General features: G+C 61.4%; 1 protein-coding gene across 1 annotated transcript in view; it reads left to right on the forward strand.

The window, feature by feature from the left end:
- Sh3gl3 (SH3 domain containing GRB2 like 3, endophilin A3) overlaps positions 1-18,689 on the forward strand; it is a 37,501-nt gene extending 18,812 nt beyond the window's left edge. Inside the window, 4 exon segments of the mRNA XM_042671778.1 lie at positions 1,745-1,848; positions 2,696-2,805; positions 18,069-18,199; positions 18,201-18,689. Of these exon segments, the coding sequence (XP_042527712.1) occupies positions 1,745-1,848; positions 2,696-2,805; positions 18,069-18,199; positions 18,201-18,275 (420 nt within the window). The 3' untranslated portion in view covers positions 18,276-18,689.
- Positions 18,690-19,199: the final 510 nt, after the last annotated feature.

The raw sequence follows: 19,199 nt of genomic DNA on the forward strand, positions 1-19,199 counted from the left end.
GCAGACAGACAGGCATACAGATAGACAGCAGATAGATAGGCAGGCAGACAGTCTGACAGGCAGACAGACAGGCAGATAGGCAGACCAACAGGGCTCTGGGACAGGACACAGATCACCATACTCTTAGTGATCTATGACCTCCAACCAGACCTCACCTCCCAAGTTTCCAGAAACTTCCAAAGTAGCACTGACTGGAGACCCGGCCTCCAGCATGTGGTCTGTGGGGCGCCTCACATCTGAGGCACAGCGCACCTGGCCTGGCGCCCGGTGGAGCCGGCGCACGGTGTCAGAGTGGTGAGCTGCCGGCCCAGGCCCAGCCCGCCTTCCCTCTCAACGCAAGCAGGAGGCGGCTTTTCCATCCAGGGGTGGGATTTGGGGAGCCCAGTCACCATGCGCACCCATACTCGGCACCGAGTCTGCCGGGACCAGGGCTCTGTCTGAGGTGAAGGCCTGCACCAGTGCTCCCGGCTCACAGCACACACGTCGCCTCTTCAGAATGACCGCCGCCCCCGGGCCCTTTCCCCAACCCTGACACTTACACTCCAGGAAATGCCATCTCGCTGTCTCTCATGGCTCGTGGAAAGTGATCAGATGCCAGGTGTGCTCCAGAGTGGAGCACAGAGACAGCACCGCGCGGATTTTAGCGGCACAGCTGCAGTCGGCGTGAGGAGAAGGGTTCTTTCTGTTGGAAATTCCGCACCGATCGCGTGAGGCTGGGGCTGGGCTTGCGCCGAGGAATGTGGAAAAGCCGAAGGGCGGAGTTTAGGGAATGTTTAGGATGTTGTAGGGGCCAGGCTGTCTTCTTTCTGTTCATCGGGGGTTTGAAAATTGCAGGCTGCGCCGTTGCCTTCTCGGTGAGGGAGGATGAACTCAGCGCCGGCTTTCCCGCTCACATGCCTGGCACATCTTGGCCCAAGTAGAATCCCACGAAGGTCCTATGTGCATGGGCCTGTTAAAATCACGCATGGGCAGGGGAATTAAAGAACAGGCCACTGAAAACCAGCTGGCCAGAGACATCTGAAAGCAGAGGTCTGGGGTGGTGATGGAGGAACCAGCAGGTGTATTTTACCCCAAGAATCGATTCACAGGCTTCCTAGGAAGTCTGGGCAGAGTGATTTTTGTGTCTTTGTCCAGATCCGGAGTTGCCGGGAGCCCTTTCACCTCAGACCTCCCTGGAAGCTTCCAGAAACAAGCTTTGGTTAATCCTCACTTCCTGTAGCAGACACTCGGCCACAAGGGGGAAGCAGGGAAGCTCTTGGCCCAAGTTAGCTCTTCCTCAGACTGTGTGTTCCCACGGCTTCCAGACTTTTCTGACGTGGTGTAGACGTTTGTTTTTGTTGTTTCACGAATGTGCTGGCTTGTGGGAAAGCAGTGTGAGCCTTCCTGGTTCGCTGCTTTCTTTTCTAGGCCTCTGGAAGGTGGTGTGTGGGTGTCTCCTGCTCAGAGCTGCATGGCTTCTGTGTCCGCCACAGATCAGGGCAGCCTGATTAGCGTCTTGGCTTGGCTTGGCCAGGAAGCGCCGGTAGAGCTATTCCTCATGGGCTCCAGGACATTCATGATCACAAGTTGAGCCGAATGTGTTTTCCTGGCGTCTGCAGCACTGTGCCACGCTGTGCAGGCTCGGAGTGGGCTTGGGGTGCGGAGGGCCGGGCAGTGGCGTTGGGGGCGGCTGCTGGCCTCCCCGCAGAGCCGGGCGTCCTGCGGCCCCCCGGACGCATGAAGTGACCCCATGCTTGTGCTGCAGGTCGAGCAGGCCAGCCAGTTGGCTGTGTTCATCGAGGCAGCATTAGACTATCACCGACAGTCCATGGAGATCCTGCAGGAGCTGCACAGCAAGCTGCAGCTACGGTAAGGGCCTTTGCTTTGCCTGAAGCCGGGCTCCAGAGTCCCAGCCCGTCCAAGGCAGTCCTTCTGTCTGTCTGTCTGTGTCTGTCCGTCCCCCCCGCCTCCCCTCTCCTCCATGCTGTTGTGTGTGAGGTTCCTTGGCCTGGGACTCAGATAATAAACGTGCGGCTGTGGCCAACAGGAAGACTGGAAAGGAGTGGTGGCCGCTTGTCCCCACTGCTTTTCATTAAGCCTCCTTTATTTGCACTCCGTATTTTTGGGCAGCCAAACCCAGCAGCGTCGCCCACACTTGGAGGGCAGCCCCGCCCCGCACTGTGGCTCGCCGGGGCCTGAGCTCCTCGACCAGCCAGGGTGTGGGGAGCAAACACACGAACATCGGGCACAGGTCTGTGAACGGCCACCAGAACAGGACGAGGTTGATGCTGGGCGGTATAGAACACGTCAGCGACGCCTCCGGGGGGCTCAGCCAGGCTGCTCCCCCGGATGACCGCCTTAGGTGGAGCTGGGGTGTTCTGGCCCAGTCAGCGCTGCTGTCATGGGGAGCTGACAGAGCCGCGTGTACTGGGTCCCAAGGTTCTCAGGCGGGGGAGGAGGAGAGGAGGCCGGCACCGTGGGGCCTGCACGCCCCTGCACGTGCCCAGCTCCTTGGGGACCTGTGAGGACAACAGTGTGCAAGGCGAACTCCACAGGGAGCTGAGATGCACGGTGGGAGGGCGGCGTCTGCAGCGCCGGCGGCTCAGAGTCCTCCCGCGAGGCTCCCCTCTGCGGCACGCCCGCGGCCAGTGCGGAGCCGGGCTCCGTCTTTGCTGTGCCGCCCTGGGTTGGACGTGGCCTCTGCTGTGTGTTGCAGAATCTCGGTGGCTTCCAGCATCCCCCGGCGGGAATATAAGCCCAGGCCTGTGAAGAGGAGCACCAGCGAGGTCAATGGGGTTTTCAGCGTCCGTGCGCCCAAGACCGCAGGTAAGTCGGCCCCACGCGGCCGCCCACAGTGCTCGCTGCCTGGCGAGGCTGAGTCCCCCTCCCAGGGACCCTGAAAAGCAGGAAGATTCCACGCCCTGCCACGTGGCCACCAGACCACGCCGTTGGTCCTTTGTCGTTAAGAGCATAACATGCTCGGAATGTTCCACTGCTTTTCAGAAGGTTGAAGCAGCAGTTGCTAGTACCTGCAGTATATGAGGCACTTTCCTAAGTGCTCTTAATTTAATGACAAATGACGCGTAAATATGTTCATGAGTAAAATCACCAACGTGAGAAAAACCTCCGCACGGTATAGTCACCTCGAGTCTGGGTCCGGGCGCCAGGGCAGCCCACCTCTGCGGCCACGGTGCAGAATCGGCGTGAGCAGAGCCGGTCGGTGTGTGTCTGTGCATCACAGCTGCACCACACAGCACGGGGCTGCGTCCTCTGCGCTGTAAGACCATTCCAGGTGCCTGGTTTTGCAGCTTTCTTTCTTTCCTTTTTTTTTTTTCTTGGTCGGTCGTGAGGCTTGAACTCTGGGCCTGGGCGCTGTCCCTCAGGGCGAGCACTCTTCAACTGCTTGAGCCACAGTGCCACTTCCGGTTTTCTAGTGGTTTATTGGAGATAAGAGTCTCACAGACTTTCCTGCCCGGGCTGGCTTTGAACCGTGATCCTCAGATCTCAGCCTCCTAAGTAGCTAGGATGGCAGGCATGAGCCACCTGCGCCTGGCAACAGCTTGCTTTCTTTCAGGACAGATTGGTCCTGCTTTTAACAACTTCCTCCTTTTCATGACATAAGCTGACAGCGTCTGGTCTGGCTACTTGTTACAGTAAATGTATTCACCAGTATTAATAAATGCCAGGGAAAGCCCCAGATTTTCTAATCGTGTACCAGTGACTTTATCATGAAGCTCTCTGTCTCTCCATGTGTCTGTCTCTGCCTCTGTCTCTGTTGTCTCTGTGTCTGTCTGGTATTGGTCTTTGAGCTCAGAGCCTTGGGCTTGCAGGTCAAGTGCTCTAGCACATGAGCCATGCCCCCAATCACAGAGGACTCTCAAAATGCTGACATTGATTCAAAAGTCCTCCTCACACTGAATAAAAACACTTGCAAACTGTATTCAGCAACACATTAAAAAAATCATACACAAAGATCAAATGAGGTTCACTCCAGGGATGCAAGTGTGGCTCAAGATATTTAAATTAAAATAAATACATCCTGTAAATAGAAGTGAGGGAAAAATCATATGAGAGAACAAGGAATAGAAAGATCATGTTTCAAGATAATGAAAGATCAATATCGTAGGCCTATGGAGAGAAATGGAAAGCATTTATACCCTTAAGTCCAGGAACAAGAGAAGAGTGTCTCATCTCTCCATGCTCAATACCATGCTCAGCTTAACCTGAGCAAGAACAAGAGCAGGAATATTAATGCAAAGCAACAACTCACATCATCCCCATTTGCCTCTACTTTAAAAAGCCCTAAAGGCTCCGCCAGAGTGCGTTTAGATCTGGTGAGTGCACAGCGCGGAGACCCAGGCCAGAGCCCTCTCAAGGAAACGCCCCGGGCCAGCTGGTCACGTGCCGCAGGGGCTGGAAGGGAGGGGAGGGGGGACAGGCGGGGAGCTGTCGGCCTGTCACCCCCCGGCCTGCACAGGGGCCTGCCAGGTCCATTTCTGTCTCGAGCTGGGTGAGACGGTGCTCAGACAGCCGAGGGACCAGCTGCTTCTAGAAGGCTGGTGATAGATTCCAGAGAGCTACCCGGCCTCCGTTTCGCTCTTCCACCCTCTTGCTATAGCATCGCCTGGGCCAGGCTGCCCCCAGTGGGGTTGGCCTGCCCCTGACCTGGCTGTCCAGGCTTGCTAGTCTCTCAGCATGAGCGTCCCAGTGTATCTGTGCGCGTCAGCGCAGGAGATGGCAGCCACAGAGGGCAGCCACTGATCGATTTATCTGAGTCGGGTAGCGTGGTCGGGTGTGGGGGTACGTGCTGCATCTGTGTCACGTGCTGCATCTGTGTCGCGTGTAGCGTGGTCGGGCGTGGGGCTCGTGCTGCATCTGTGTCACGTGCTGCATCTGTGTCACATGTAGCGTGGTCGGGTGTGGGGCTCGTGCTGCATCTGTGTCACGTGTAGCGTGGTCGGGCGTGGGGCTCGTGCTGCATCTGTGTCGCGTGTAGCGTGGTCGGGCGTGGGGCTCGTGCTGCATCTGTGTCACGTGTAGCGTGGTCGGGCGTGGGGCTCGTGCTGCATCTGTGTCGCGTGTAGCGTGGTCGGGCGTGGGGCTCGTGCTGCATCTGTGTCACGTGTAGCGTGGTCGGGCGTGGGGCACGTGCTGCATCTGTGTTGCGTGTAGCGTGGTCGGGCATGGGGCACGTGCTGCATCTGTGTCACGTGTAGCGTGGTCGGGCGTGGGGCTCGTGCTGCATCTGTGTCACGTGTAGCGTGGTTGGGTGTGGGGCACGTGCTGCATCTGTGTCACGTGTAGCGTGGTCAGGCGTGGGGCACATGCTGCATCTGTGTCGCATGTAGCGTGGTTGGGCGTGGGGCATGTGCTGCATCTGTGTCACGTGTAGTGTGGTTGGGCGTGCGGGCTTGTGCTGCATCTGTGTCACGTGCTGCATCTGTGTCACGTGTAGCGTGGTCGGGCGTGGGGCACATGCTGCATCTGTGTCGCGTGGCGCCGTGTGGGTCGTGGCGCAGGCCGGCAGGGGCTGTGCCGGGACACCGCTGTAAACAGACTGGGATTCCGTAAGCTGGGTGCTGTGTGTTTTCTGTTTGCACACGTGCGTTCAAATGTCGGTGAGGACGCCCGAGTGAGCGGGGTGGGTGTGACGTGGGAGGCGCAGCTTGTGAGGAAGAGCTGCGTCTCCTCCTTCGGAGACGGCGTGCCGTGCTCGCCTGCCCCACTGCCCCGGCTGCCAGCCGGCCCCGCGCCCACACGGCCACACATGAGCCTCACCACGCACCCCGCTTTGCTGAGGACCCCAGTGTACGTGTGGGGGCCCCCGGTGTGTGTGTGTGTGTGAGGCCCCAGTGTTCAGGGGACCCCAGTGTTCAGGGGACCCCAAGCATGTGTGTTTGAGGCCCCAGTGTTCAGGGGACCCCAGAGTTCAGGGGACCCCAGTGTTCAGGGGACTCCAAGCATGTGCATTTGAGGCCCCAGTGTACACACGGGGACCCCAGTGTTCAGGGGACCCCAGTGTTCAGGGGACTCCAAGCATGTGCGTTTGAGGCCCCAGTGTTCAGGGGACCCCAAGCATGTGCGTTTGAGGCCCCAGTGTTCAGGGGACCCCAAGCATGTGCGTTTGAGGCCCCAGTGTTCAGGGGACCCCAGTGTTCAGGGGACCCCAGTGTTCAGGGGACTCCAAGCGTGTGCGTTTGAGGCCCCAGTGTTCAGGGGACCCCAGTGTACACAGTGGGGGCCCCACTGTGGATGTGGGGGACACACTGCTCACTCGGTTCTTACAGAGCCAGGGCCTCCTTAATCTCAAACGTTTGTTGTTTGGGTAAAATTGTAGTTTGTTTGGTGGTTTTCCCTTTCTCCTCCTGGCTTGAAAAACTACACTACCGTAGGCCGCTTGGAAGTTTCTGTTTAGCTCGAAGGTGAATATAAACGACTTAGATGAACTCTTCAGGAGTGAGTTCAGTCCCAGCCCTAGCCTCGTCGATTTGAGTGTCCTGGGCCCCTGGACCACAGGCCAAGCCCTGTCTGCCCCCCTCCCCACCCCGCTCCAGCAGGCCCCAAACCAGAGCCCAAGGAGAGATGCGCCACAGAGGGACGCTCTCCGTCTCCGCATTTCTTCTCATGTCATCAGAAGGCGCTCTGGAGGACATTGCAGAATGTTCGGAAATATGGGGAGGTTCCCAGTGGGGTGTTCCTCCGGCGACCCTGCTGGGGGGGAGGGGGAGGAGGACAGTGCGTTCCTTGCTGTGCGAGTCTGACGCTGTGTCCCTTCCTTCTTGGCCGCTGGCCCTGTCCCCAGTGGAAGGAGTTGTCAGAAGAGAAACCACAGATGCGCAGGAGATGGCATCTGGCGGCCTCTGCACCCCGCAGCCGGCGCTCCGCTCCAGCACGCTCTCCTGGCGGCTGTGCGGACCCGGCTGTCTCCCCCTCCTCCTCCCTGTCCCTCTGCCCCTCCCCTGTCACCCTCTCCCCCTCCCCGTCCCCCCGCCCCTCCCCCGTCCCCTCCATCCCCCCGTCCCCCCCGCCCCCCTGTCCCCTCCATCCCCTCCCCCGTCCCCTCCATCCCCCCGTCCCCCCACCCCCCTGTCCCCTCCATCCCCTCCCCCGTCCCCTCCATCCCTCCCCCCAGTCCCCCCGTCCCCTCCATCCCTCCCCCGTCCCTCCACCCCCCCGTCCCCTCCATCCCTCCCCCCAGTCCCCCCGCCCCCCGTCCCCTCCATCCCTCCCCCCAGTCCCCCCGCCCCCCGTCCCCTCCATCCCCTCCCCCCAGTCCCCTCCATCCCTCCCCCCAGTCCCCCCGCCCCCCGTCCCCTCCATCCCCTCCCCCCAGTCCCCCCGCCCCCCGTCCCCTCCATCCCTCTCCCGTCCCTCCACCCCCCCGTCCCCTCCATCCCCTCCCCCGTCCCCTCCATCCCTCTCCCGTCCCCTCCATCCCTCCCCCCGTCCCCCCGCCCCCCGTCCCCTCCATCCCTCCCCCCAGTCCCCCCGCCCCCCATCCCCTCCATCCCTCCCCCCCGTCCCCCCACCCCCCGTCCCCTCCATCCCTCCCCTGTCCCCTCCATCCCTCCCCCCCGTCTCCTCCATCCCTCCCCCGTCCCCCCGCCCCCCCGATCCCCTCCATCCCCTCCCCCCCGTCCCCCCGTCCCCTCCATCCCTCCCCCGTCCCCCCGCCCCCCGTCCCCTCCATCCCCTCCCCCGTCCCCTCCATCTCTCCCCCCGTCCCCCCACCCCCCGTCCCCTCCATCTCCTCCCCTGTCCCCTCCATCCCTCCCCCCGTCCCCCCACCCCCCGTCCCCTCCATCTCCTCCCCCGTCCCCTCCATCCCTCCCCCCGTCCCCCCGTCCCCTCCATCCCTCCCCCGTCCCCTCCCCCCGTCCCCCTGTCCCCTCCATCCCTCCCCCGTCCCCCCGCCCCCCGATCCCCTCCATCCCCCGACCCCCCACCCCCCTGTCCCCTCCATCCCCTCCCCTGTCCCCTCCATCCCTCCCCCCGTCCCCCCGACCCCCCCCCCGTCCCCCTTGGCTCCCGTCCCCCCATCACAGGTCCTTCCCTGGGCCCCCTTGATTTGTGGGTGGAATTTTCGAGTGTTACCCCTTGATTTGTGGGTGGAATTTTCGAGTGTTAAAGGGTCCTCTACTGTTTGGCTCTCAGGCAGAGTTTCAAAAGAAAATAGCATTTTATAGCCGCACTAATGGGAAATTACTTTCTGTTAGGGTCCTGAATGATTTGTACATAATGTTTATAAAGTGAAGGAAAAATGTCAGGCATTTCACTAGCAATTCGAAGCAACGCTCAGAAGACGCTGCCAGAACCGAATTCCAAGAACGTTTCTTCATCGTTTCTTCTTTCTCGAGAAGAAGAAGGCGGACGAGAGGATGTGGGTCGGCGAGGCCGAGCTGGACGGGCGGTGGCCAGCCTGGCGAGGTGGCCGGGCCGGACGGGAAGAGAGCCAACGGCCGAGGAGGGGATCGCGGCTGGATCGCAGGCCGGGTCCAAGCCGGAGCCCCGGCGAGGAGGAAGCGCCTGCCCACGCCCTGTCAGAGGGCCGCCTCCACCTGCCCAGCCGTCCCTCTGTCCCCAAAGAGAAAGCCAGCCAAGGAGAGACTCGAACTGAGAAATGTGCACTGCGCAGTTCCCAGAAAACCCTGGCTCTGAAAAGTCATGCAGAAGCTCGGGTCTGTGCCTGAGTGCCCTGGTGTGCCTTTTGTCCATTCCTGCAGGCGGGCTTGTTGCTCTTCCCGCCGTCCTCGGCTGGGGTTAGCAAGGCAGGGGAGCGGGCGGCCCCGGTGCGGATCCCTGCGGCTGAGTGGAGCCGCTCTGTCGCTCGCTCAGTGAGTTTCCTGACACGGCTTAGGCTGCTGAGAAATGATGTCCAGAGCCTGAGCGTGCCTCGGCGGGATTACATTGGCAGACAAGCATTTCCCCAATGGCGGAAGCTCCAGATGGCGGGGCGAGCGCTCGCAGGTGGAGCTGTGTGCACTTTTGCCTTAACATTTCCGAGCGGTGGGGATGGAGTGCCCGGCCCGCGGGTGGTCTCCAGCTTCCTTCCCTGTCTCCTTCTCGAGCCTCTCAGAAACCGGCCAAGGGCGCTAGCGTTGCCCTAGAGAAGTGAACATGGAGACAGCCCCAAGGTTTGTCAGGATTCTGCCGCCACTGCCGGGTGACTTCGGGGGAAGTTCTTCACATCTCTGGTCTGACTTGAATGAGGAGGTGGAGTGAGTGCATCCGGGTCTTTCTAGCTCTGAACTCGTGGCTGCGTGGTTATCTGCTGTGGGCCCTCAGCATTCTTAAAGCAGAGAAACAGTCAGTTGGAGCGCTTCCTTCCTATATTAAAACGCGTGTGAGCCGGGGTTGGGACGGCTCGGTAGCCGGCAAGGTTCGGGGGAAGTCCTGCGTTTCCGAGCCGGAGGCAGCTGTGGCAGAATGTTTTCCGCCTTGCAGGAGCCAGCAGCTGCCTGCCGTTCTCCCAGATGCTCCGTCCGGGAGGGGTGGGGGCCCGGCCGCGTGACCTGTGGGTTGTAGTCAGTGACAGCCCCACAGCAACAAGCTGTTGATGTTCAGAAAACAGCACCACAGTCAGTCGCTCCCTGCACTTCCATGTCGGGCTGCGGCGCCGAGCCCCGGGACGTGTGGACCGCACACGTGTGTACCTGTCCAGGTCACAAGGACGAGGGACGCCGGAGCGTGAGAGGAAGCCACCCAGGGCTGACACCAGGCACCGCCGACGCCCTCAGCCGCAGCCCCCCGCGCGAGCCAGCACGCCAGTGTGTCTGACTTCCTAGGGGAGCCAGGAATTGTCTACAGGAGCTCTCCTGAGAGCAGACTGCGCAAGTGCGTCTCCCCCCCCCCCCCCCCAGGCTGGAGTCCCGCGCGCCACCTCTGATGTCCGGCTGTCATTTGTTCCCAGCTCCGCCTCCCGTCCGGCCTGGGTCCTGCACCCCCCGGGGGTCACAGTAGAGAAATGAGTGAAGCTGCGTTGGCAGACCCGGCCCTTCACGGTGGAGGCCACGGACAGCATCAGTCCAGTAGCCTGCAGGTTCTGGGGGGTTGGGGTGAAGGTGAAAGCCAAGGACACGTGTGGTTTTTATAGATGACGGTGGTGTGAGAAGCACGGCTCGCACTCGACGATAAGACTGCCCGGCAGCGCGCAACGTCCCCCTCACAGTCAGGACTTCACATTAGGATGAGGAAGTGGGGGCCTGCAGGGGCGCAGCCGCAGCTCGGGCCGGGCCGCCCGTGCGCGGTCTGATGCACCTGCCGCTTCACTCGGGATGTGACGCTGGTTCTGTTGTGCATCAGAATCCCAGCCAGTGCTGTGTCTGGGAAAGTGTTTTGCTGCCAGGCTGAATAGGACGCACTGGCACTAACTCAGAAGGCGGCATCTGCAGGGCGCGCACTCAGCTTGGGAGCGCGCCTCAAGAATGGCTGATGAGGCTCTGGCCAGCGGTAGAGAGGGAAGGTGTAGCTGGCTCTGTGGGGGCCGCCGGACGGGGCCAGGCCTCCGCAAGGAGTCCCCGCGTTCCTGACTGGGCCGTGGGCCCCGTCCACAGAGCCCATCCTCTCTGCCAGGAGGGCTGGTGGGGCTTGGAGTCAGGTGTCCTAGGACAGGCTGGAGGACGGGAAGGAGAGGCCCTGGTGCTCAGGACAGAGTAGGAGCTTGCGGGTGGGTGGCGGTCCAGGCTACCTAACTGGTTGTCTGATTTCCCAGCCTGCAGCAGACTGGAGCCGGCAGAGTAGGAGGGCTGGGCCCCGGAAGGTGCCAGCAGCAGGAGGGCCAGGTTGCACCACGACAGGCAGACGAAAGTCTAGAAAAACCCAAAAGGCACCGCAGGCGGGGCAGTTACTAAAGGACAAAGAGGCCTCCTCAGGCCGGCCGCTCCCGAGCCTCCACACCTTGTTCTGTGGCAGAGGCCTGCGGACTTCTCTCTCCGGTCCTATCTTCCCCTGACCTGCCTTTCCCTGGGGTGGCAGTGACCAATTCTTCCAGGTCACCAGGTCTCCGAGCCAGGGCAGGCGAAGCGGGGAGGTGTGTGTGTGGGGGGAGGAGAGCAGTAATTCTAGTTCAACCAAAGAGCTGTGACCGGTAGAGCAGAAGACACACCCTTGTCCAGCGCCCCCTGAGTCTCCCTCAAGATCAGGCTCTGAAACGCAAGCCCTGAGAGCCGCTTCCAGACCTGGCCCTGGAGGAGGTGGCGGCTCCAGAGAGGGAGCCAGCCTGGGCTTCCAGACACCCCCCTCCCGCCAGGGCCCCTGGCAGCACCCACCCTGCTCAGGTCCTGGGGCTCCCCCCCAACTCCCTGGGCCTTTGCCTTTGCTGATGGCTCAGACATGGAGACGGGGTCAGCGTGCCCTGACAGAGGGCACGGGGCATCCTGATCAGCCCTGCCTTGGCCACGGGATTTCCCAGAGTGAAATCCGTGAGCCCCTCGGAGGCCCAGGGGCCTGGTGGAGCCCAGAGGCGGGCGGGCGGGACTCCCCGTGCTGAGGGCCGCCCCAAGTGTGGGCAGGCGGGGAGAGGGACCCCACGTTAGAAACGGGAGCAATGGGTTGTTTCAGGGGACGCAGCTTCTGGAATTACTGTCTGTAGAACATTTACTGACCCAGTGATGGGATCTCTCCTTTCCTCCCCTCCCTCCCTCCCTCCCTCCCTCCCTTCCTCCCCTCCCTCCCTCCCCTCCCTTCCTCCCCCTCTCTTTTCTCCCTGTCTCCCTCTTCCCTCCTCCCCCTTCCCTCCTCCTCCCTCCCGTCTTCCCTCCTCTCCCCTCCCTGGCTCACTCTCTCCTTTCTCTCTCGTAGTATGGACGGAGCTTGAATAACATTTAACAGGGACGCTCCCTTCTGTTAAAATCATCTTTGTTTCCGTACGTGTGCTCCGTCTTTCCCACCTCTGCTCTCATGTTACATTAAAGCAGGTCTCAGGAATGGGAGAAAATAATCAGGGTTCTCTGGTGGCTGGGGGTGTGGGGGCAGTGCTCTTGCTGGCCAGCCTCCATTGATGGCCAGCCTCCCTCGCTGGCCAGCCTCCATCGATGGCCAGCCTCCCTCGATGGCCAGCCTCCCTCGATGGCCAGCCTCCCTCGCTGGCCAGCCTCCATCGATGGCCAGCCTCCCTCGCTGGCCAGCCTCCCTCGCTGGCCAGCCTCCCTCGCTGGCCAGCCTCCCTCGCTGGCCAGCCTCCCTCAATGGCCAGCCTCCCTCACTGGCCAGCCTCCCTCGCTGGCCAGCCCGCCCTGGCCCCTCTCGGTCTCGCTTCCTGTGTCTCCAGCCAGGCATCCCCAGCCAGTAGAAGCAGGGGTGCTGACAGCGCCAGGACCCAGGGGTGGGGTGGGAAGAGGCATCTTCCAAGGAGAACTTCCAGGCGCGGAGCCGGCCCTCCGGAGGCCGTGTCCAGCGGGGTCTGCGGGGAGCCGTGGCGGTGGCCGCGGCGCCGTTCCTCCTGGACAGGCTCTGTCCACGGTGACCTGTGCTCTCTCCCTGTCACTCTGGTGTGCAGACTTTGTTTCCTTGTGGCTGGCTCATGAGCCTCCATTTTGACCAACGCCGGGAACAACTTGATCATTTTTCCATTTCTACCGTTGGCCAAAAAAGAAAAAAAAATTGATCTTTTTTCCATTTCTTCTAATGGAAAAAAATGTAATCTTGTTATTTTAAGGTAAGTCGGCGTCGTCCAGTGGAAAGCACAGATGATCCGCTCGTTACTCCGCCGTCCGGGGTTCCGGGCAGGGCCTCAGAGGGCCCCCCACAGGGGCGGGCGGGCTTCGCTCGGGGTGGGGGGTCCGCTCGCCACCCTCCCCCGCTGGCTCCCGGGTGCCCAGGAGCATGGGGAGGCAGCGGGGTCCAGTGTCCCCTTCTGAGGCAGCCTGACACCGCGTTCTGGATCCCAGGCTGGGGTCTGGGATGTGGGCTGGGGTCTGGGATGTGGGCTGGGGTCTGGGATGTGGGCTGGGGTCTGGGATGTGGGCTGGGGTCTGGGATGTGGGCTGGGGTCTGGGCTGGGATCTGGGATCTGGGCTGGGGTCTAGGCTGGGATCTGGGATGGGATCTGGGATCTGGGATGTGGGCTGGGATCTGGGATGTGGGCTGGGATCTGGGATGTGGGCTGGGGTCTGGGCTGGGATCTGGGATCTGGGCTGGGGTCTAGGCTGGGATCTGGAATCTGGGATGTGGGTTGAGATCTGGGATCTGGGATCTGGGCTGGGATCTGGGATGGGATGGGATCTGGGATCTGGGATGGGATCTGGGATCTGGGATGGGATGGGATCTGGGATGGGATCTGGGATGGGATCTGGGATCTGGGATGTGGGTTGAGATCTGGGATCTGGGATGGGATCTGGGATGGGATGGGATCTGGGCTGGGATCTGGGATGGGATGGGATCTGGGATCTGGGATGGGATCTGGGATCTGGGATGGGATGGGATGGGATCTGGGATCTGGGATGGGATCTGGGATGGGATCTGGGATCTGGGATGGGATGGGATCTGGGATCTGGGCTGGGATCTGGGATGGGATGGGATCTGGGATCTGGGATGGGATCTGGGATCTGGGATGGGATGGGATCTGGGATCTGGGATGGGATCTGGGATCTGGGATGGGATGGGATCTGGGATCTGGGATGGGATCTGGGATCTGGGATGGGATGGGATCTGGGATCTGGGATGGGATCTGGGATCTGGGATGGGATGGGATCTGGGATGGGATCTGGGATGGGATCTGGGATCTGGGATGTGGGTTGAGATCTGGGATCTGGGATGGGATCTGGGATGGGATGGGATCTGGGATCTGGGATGGGATCTGGGATCTGGGATGGGATGGGATCTGGGATCTGGGATGGGATCTGGGATCTGGGATGGGATGGGATCTGGGATGGGATCTGGGATGGGATCTGGGATCTGGGATGTGGGTTGAGATCTGGGATCTGGGATGGGATCTGGGATGGGATGGGATCTGGGCTGGGATCTGGGATGGGATGGGATCTGGGATCTGGGATGGGATCTGGGATCTGGGATGGGATGGGATCTGGGATGGGATCTGGGATCTGGGATGTGGGTTGAGATCTGGGATCTGGGATGGGATCTGGGATGGGATGGGATCTGGGCTGGGATCTGGGATGGGATGGGATCTGGGATCTGGGATGGGATCTGGGATCTGGGATGGGATGGGATCTGGGATCTGGGATCTGCTCACCCTGGGCCCCGTCCTCACCTGCTGTTGCTGTGTTGCCCCTCAGCCTGGCCTCCGGCCCGCAGGTGGCCCGTTGGCCTCGCTGGCTTCCTGGTCTGTCCTCACGCCCTGTCCTGGGGGCCGGCAGGGCCTCCCTCCAGCCACCTGCTCCCCACACTGCTCCCAGCCCAGGGCACGTTGAGAGCCCCCTTCCCCGGCTCCAGTAGGGATGGGCAATGCCGCCCGGCCCAGCTGCTTGAGGGCTTGTTTCCAACTTCCTGCCCACCGCCCTGGGCCCCTGTCTCGGAGAGCTCCGGGTCCCCCTCTCGGAGAGCTCTGGGTCCCCCTCTCGGAGAGCTCCGGATCCCCTCTCGGAGAGCTCCGGGTCCCCTCTTGGAAGGCTCCAGGTCCCCTCTCGGAGAGCTCCGGGCCCCCTCTCGGAGAGCTCCGGGGGCCCCTCTCGGAGAGCTCCGGGAACCCCTCTCGGAAGGCTCCGGGTCCCCCTCTCAGAGGGCTCTGGGTCCCCCTCTCGGAGGGTTCCGGGTCCCCCTCTCGGAGGGCTCCGGGCCCCCTCTTGGAAGGCTCAGGTCCCCCCTCTCAGAGAGCTCCGGGTCCCCCCTCTTGGAGAGCTCCGGGCCCCCTCTTGGAAGGCTCCGGGGCCCCTCCGGAGGAGCTCCCACCCCCTTGGAGAGCTCCGGGCCCCTCTGGAGGAGCTCTGCTCTCCTCTTGGAGAGCTGCATACATCTCTTCCCTGAGGGGCAGGGAGCACTCCTCCCTCCCTCCCCCATCTTGAAATGAAACCTCTGTGCTCTGAGGTCTTCACGCTGTGGTTCCTTGGAACCTGGTGGCTGTCTGTCTGTCTCTACTCTGTCTCTCTCAAATCTCACAAAAACCCACCTGCCTCTGGCACGGAAGGTAGAAACAGCCTGAAGTGGGACTTCAGTGCTACACTCGGGGCTTCCTCCTCTCACCTGGGGGGGGGCACAGGGGAAGCCTCGGGGGCTGTGACTTCCTGATAACCAGTGCCGCCCAGCCGAGCTTTGTGGGGTCACCAAGTGCCCATACTATGAACACTGAGCGCCGTGAGCTGTGAGCACCGTGAGCCGTGAGTGCCGTGAGCCGTGAGCACCGTGAGCCGTGAGCCGTGAGCACCGTGAGCCGTGAGCCGTGAGCACCGTGAGCCGTGAGCACTGTGAGCCGTGAGCACTGTGAGCCGTGAGCACTGTGAGCCGTGAGCCGTGAGCACTGTGAGCCGTGAGCACTGTGAGCCGTGAGCACTGTGAGCCGTGAGCTGTGAGCCGTGAGCACTGTGAGCCGTGAGCACTGTGAGCCGTGAGCTGTGAGCACTGTGAGCCGTGAGCTGTGAGCACTGTGAGCCGTGAGCACTGTGAGCCGTGAGCACTGTGAGCCGTGAGCACTGTGAGCCGTGAGCACTGTGAGCTGTGAGCATTGTGAGCACTGTGAGCTGTGAGCATTGTGAGCACTGTGAGCTGTGAGCACTGTGAGCACTGTGAGCTGTGAGCACTGTGAGCACTGTGAGCTGTGACCATTGTGAGCACTGTGAGCTGTGAGCATTGTGAGCACTGTGAGCTGTGAGCACTGTGAGCGCCGTGAGCATTGTGAGCACTGTGAGCTGTGAGCATTGTGAGCACTGTGAGCGCCGTGAGCCGTGAGCACCGTGAGCCGTGAGCACCGTGAGCCGTGAGCACCGTGAGCACCGTGAGCCGTGAGCACCGTGAGCCGTGAGCACCGTGAGCTGTGAGCCGTGAGCACTGTGAGCCGTGAGCACTGTGAGCTGTGAGCACTGTGAGCTGAAAATCCCCAGTGGGATGGAAAGGTGGCGTGTGTGTTGTGCTGGGCCCTGAAAACGTCTGAGGAATGATAGTAAATGTCAGGTGTCTTTAAGGGAAAAAAAATCATGTTCTATTACCATCAAATCCTGCTGTAGGAACTTAGCCCCAGAACCACTGCCGTGCTTGTACGTAGACTTGTATGTGCGTGTACATAGACGTGTATATGCGTGTATGTGCTATGTTTCCAAACGTTACTTATGAAAGCCAAGAAGGAGAACGAAAGAAGGAAGATAAAGAAGGGAAAGAAAGGGAAGAAGAGAGGAAGGCGGGAAGGAAGCGATGAGAAGTCAGGGGCGAGGAGCGAGGGGAGGGGAGGGGGGGGGGAGGGGAGGGGAGGGGAGGGGAGGGGAGGGGGGGGGGGGCTGCCATGCCAGGGATTCCGGAGGTCACACTGACGGGCGGGGGGGGGGGGGGGGGGAGGGCGGCAAGGAGGACGGGCTCTGTGACGCTCCGACCCAGCTGCGCTGCGGATCGAGGATCTGTGACCTCCGACCGGCACCGCACACACACAGACTGCGGATCGAGGATCTGTGACCTCCGACCGGCACCACACACACACAGACTGCGGATCGAGGATCTGTGACCTCCGACCGGCACTGCACACACACAGACTGCGGATCAAGGATCTGTGACCTCCGACCGGCACCGCACACAAAAAGACTGCGGATCGAGGATCTGTGATGCTCCGACCGGCACCGCACACACACAGACTGCGGATCGAGGATCTGTGACCTCCGACCGGCACTGCACACACACAGACTGCGGATCGAGGATCTGTGACCTCCGACCGGCACCGCACACAAAAAGACTGCGGATCGAGGATCTGTGATGCTCCGACCGGCACCGCACACACACAGACTGCGGATCGAGGATCTGTGACCTCCGACCGGCACTGCACACACACAGACTGCGGATCGAGGATCTGTGACGCTCCGACTGGCACCGCACACACACAGACTGCGGATCGAGGATCTGTGACGCTCCGACCGGCACCGCACACACACAGACTGCGGATCGAGGATCTGTGACCTCCGACCGGCACCGCACACACACAGACTGCGGATCGAGGATCTGTGACCTCCGACCGGCACCGCACACACACAGACTGCGGATCGAGGATCTGTGACCTCCGACCGGCACCGCACACAAAAAGACTGCGGATCGAGGATCTGTGACCTCTGACCAGCACCGCACACACACAGACTGCGGATCGAGGATCTGTGACGCTCCGACTGGCACCGCACACACACAGACTGCGGATCGAGGATCTGTGACCTCCGACCGGCACCGCACACACACAGACTGCGGATCGAGGATCTGTGACGCTCCGACTGGCACCGCACACACACAGACTGCGGATCGAGGATCTGTGACCTCTGACCAGCACCGCACACACACAGACTGCGGATTGGAGGATCTGTGACCTCTGACCAGCACCGCACACACACAGACTGCGGATCGGAGGATCTGTGACGCTCGGTCCGTTCTGTGGCGCTCCGTCCAGCACCGCACACACAGACCCGTCTGCAGACATGCGTCCGGCACCGCACACACACAGACCCATCTGCAGACATGCATCCGGGTTCACCTGTGCTTGGTCACAGCCCCTTCTACTTCGCCTGCCGCACTTTCTCTTTTGCCCTTACCATGTCTTCATGGCAGAATTCTCTGGTGTGAACCTTCTGCTTGCCCCTGCCCTGCCTTCTCTCCTGGCCCAGGCCCAGCTCTGGGTTGGACGCAGGCTCTCCCCGGCGTCTCTGCTCCTGACCCCTCAGCCTGCGCCCCGCGGTGACCCTGTGCGCTCCCTCCGTGCAGGGCTTGGACCTCTTCCATCCCCCGCCTCGGGGTCCGGCAGGCCCAGTGGCTGCTCCCAGGACCCAGGTCCCCGGCCTGGTGGGGCTGAGGAGGGTGAAGCCGGGCCCCAGGGTGTCGGCTGGCCACACGGGCAGCCCAGCCCGGCAGGCCGGGGAGCCAGCCCGGGGGGGGGGGGGCTGCCTGCCCGTCCAGCTTCCAGTGGGTGGTTCGTCTGTTAACCTGTGTGTTTTGCTTTGTTTTTCTGTCCCTGCGGACAGGTTCTAGCATCCCCGTGGACCAGCCCTGCTGCCGTGGCCTCTATGACTTTGAGCCAGAAAACCAAGGAGAATTAGGATTTAAGGAAGGAGACATCATTACGTTAACCAATCAAGTAGACGAGAACTGGTACGCCGGGCGCGCTCCGCGGGGCGGCGGGGCTCTTTCCCATCAGCTACGTGGAGGTGATGGTGCCTTTACCGCGGTGAAGGCGGCTCCGGCCGCTCGCTCCTGACGGACGCGACTGCCCACCGTGTTCTTAGCGTGTGTTCCGTGCCAGCCTGGCTCTGCCCACCCCGATGACTTTTGTATGTGTGTCCTCTTTATAACGTATTTTGTATCAACTTAATTTGTATAAAGGGTTTCCCTGTCCTGGCTACAGAACAGCTTTCCTTCTTGCTTCTCTGCTCCTGAAAAGCTGCTGGTTCAATGTCCATGCTTCCTTGCACTAAAAACTCAGCCCTCCGCCGCACAGCGGTGCAGCGCCTGCAAGCAAGAAGTGCTAACTATTGTTTCTTAACACGGCTGACCACCTGGCCTCCTCCCTTAAACACGGCCAGCCACCTGTGTTTGGAGCTTACCTGTGAATAGCCCAATAAATGACGCCCTGTGGGGCAAAAGGTCTCCGCTGTCAGCTGTTTTCCATGTTGGGTTGATTTTGTTGTTTCTCTCTCTCTCCCCTCTCCCTCCTTCCTTCTCTCCTTCCCCTTCCCCCCCCCCCCCCCCCTTTCCTGGGCCTGGGCTGCTGTCACTGAGATTCTTTGCCACTTGAGCCACAGAGCCGCTTCCGGCTTTTTCTGATTTTCTGAGTGGCTCATTGGAGGTAAGAGTCTCACCCACTTTCCTGCCCGGGCTGGCTTTGAACTGCGATCTCAGATCTCAGCCTCTTGAGTAGCTGGGATGACAGGTGTGGGCCACCAGCCCCTGGCTCAGGTTGGTTTTTAAGCATGGACTTGCCCCACAGACTCCTCTTGAGCCCCACTGACTGACATCACCTGGTTTGCCTGACTTCACCTGGCCAGGAGAACGAAAAGAATGCACCCCCGGGACTGCAGCAGGGCCCTGCCCCTCTGCCTGCCCCCCCTCCCCCTCCTCCCTGCCCCCCGTCCCCCTCCTCCCTGCCCCCCCGTCCC

The sequence above is a fragment of the Dipodomys spectabilis genome, unplaced genomic scaffold (assembly GCF_019054845.1).
Source record: "Dipodomys spectabilis isolate Male_0828 unplaced genomic scaffold, ASM1905484v1 ptg000668l, whole genome shotgun sequence".
Classification (NCBI taxonomy): Eukaryota; Metazoa; Chordata; class Mammalia; order Rodentia; family Heteromyidae; genus Dipodomys; species Dipodomys spectabilis.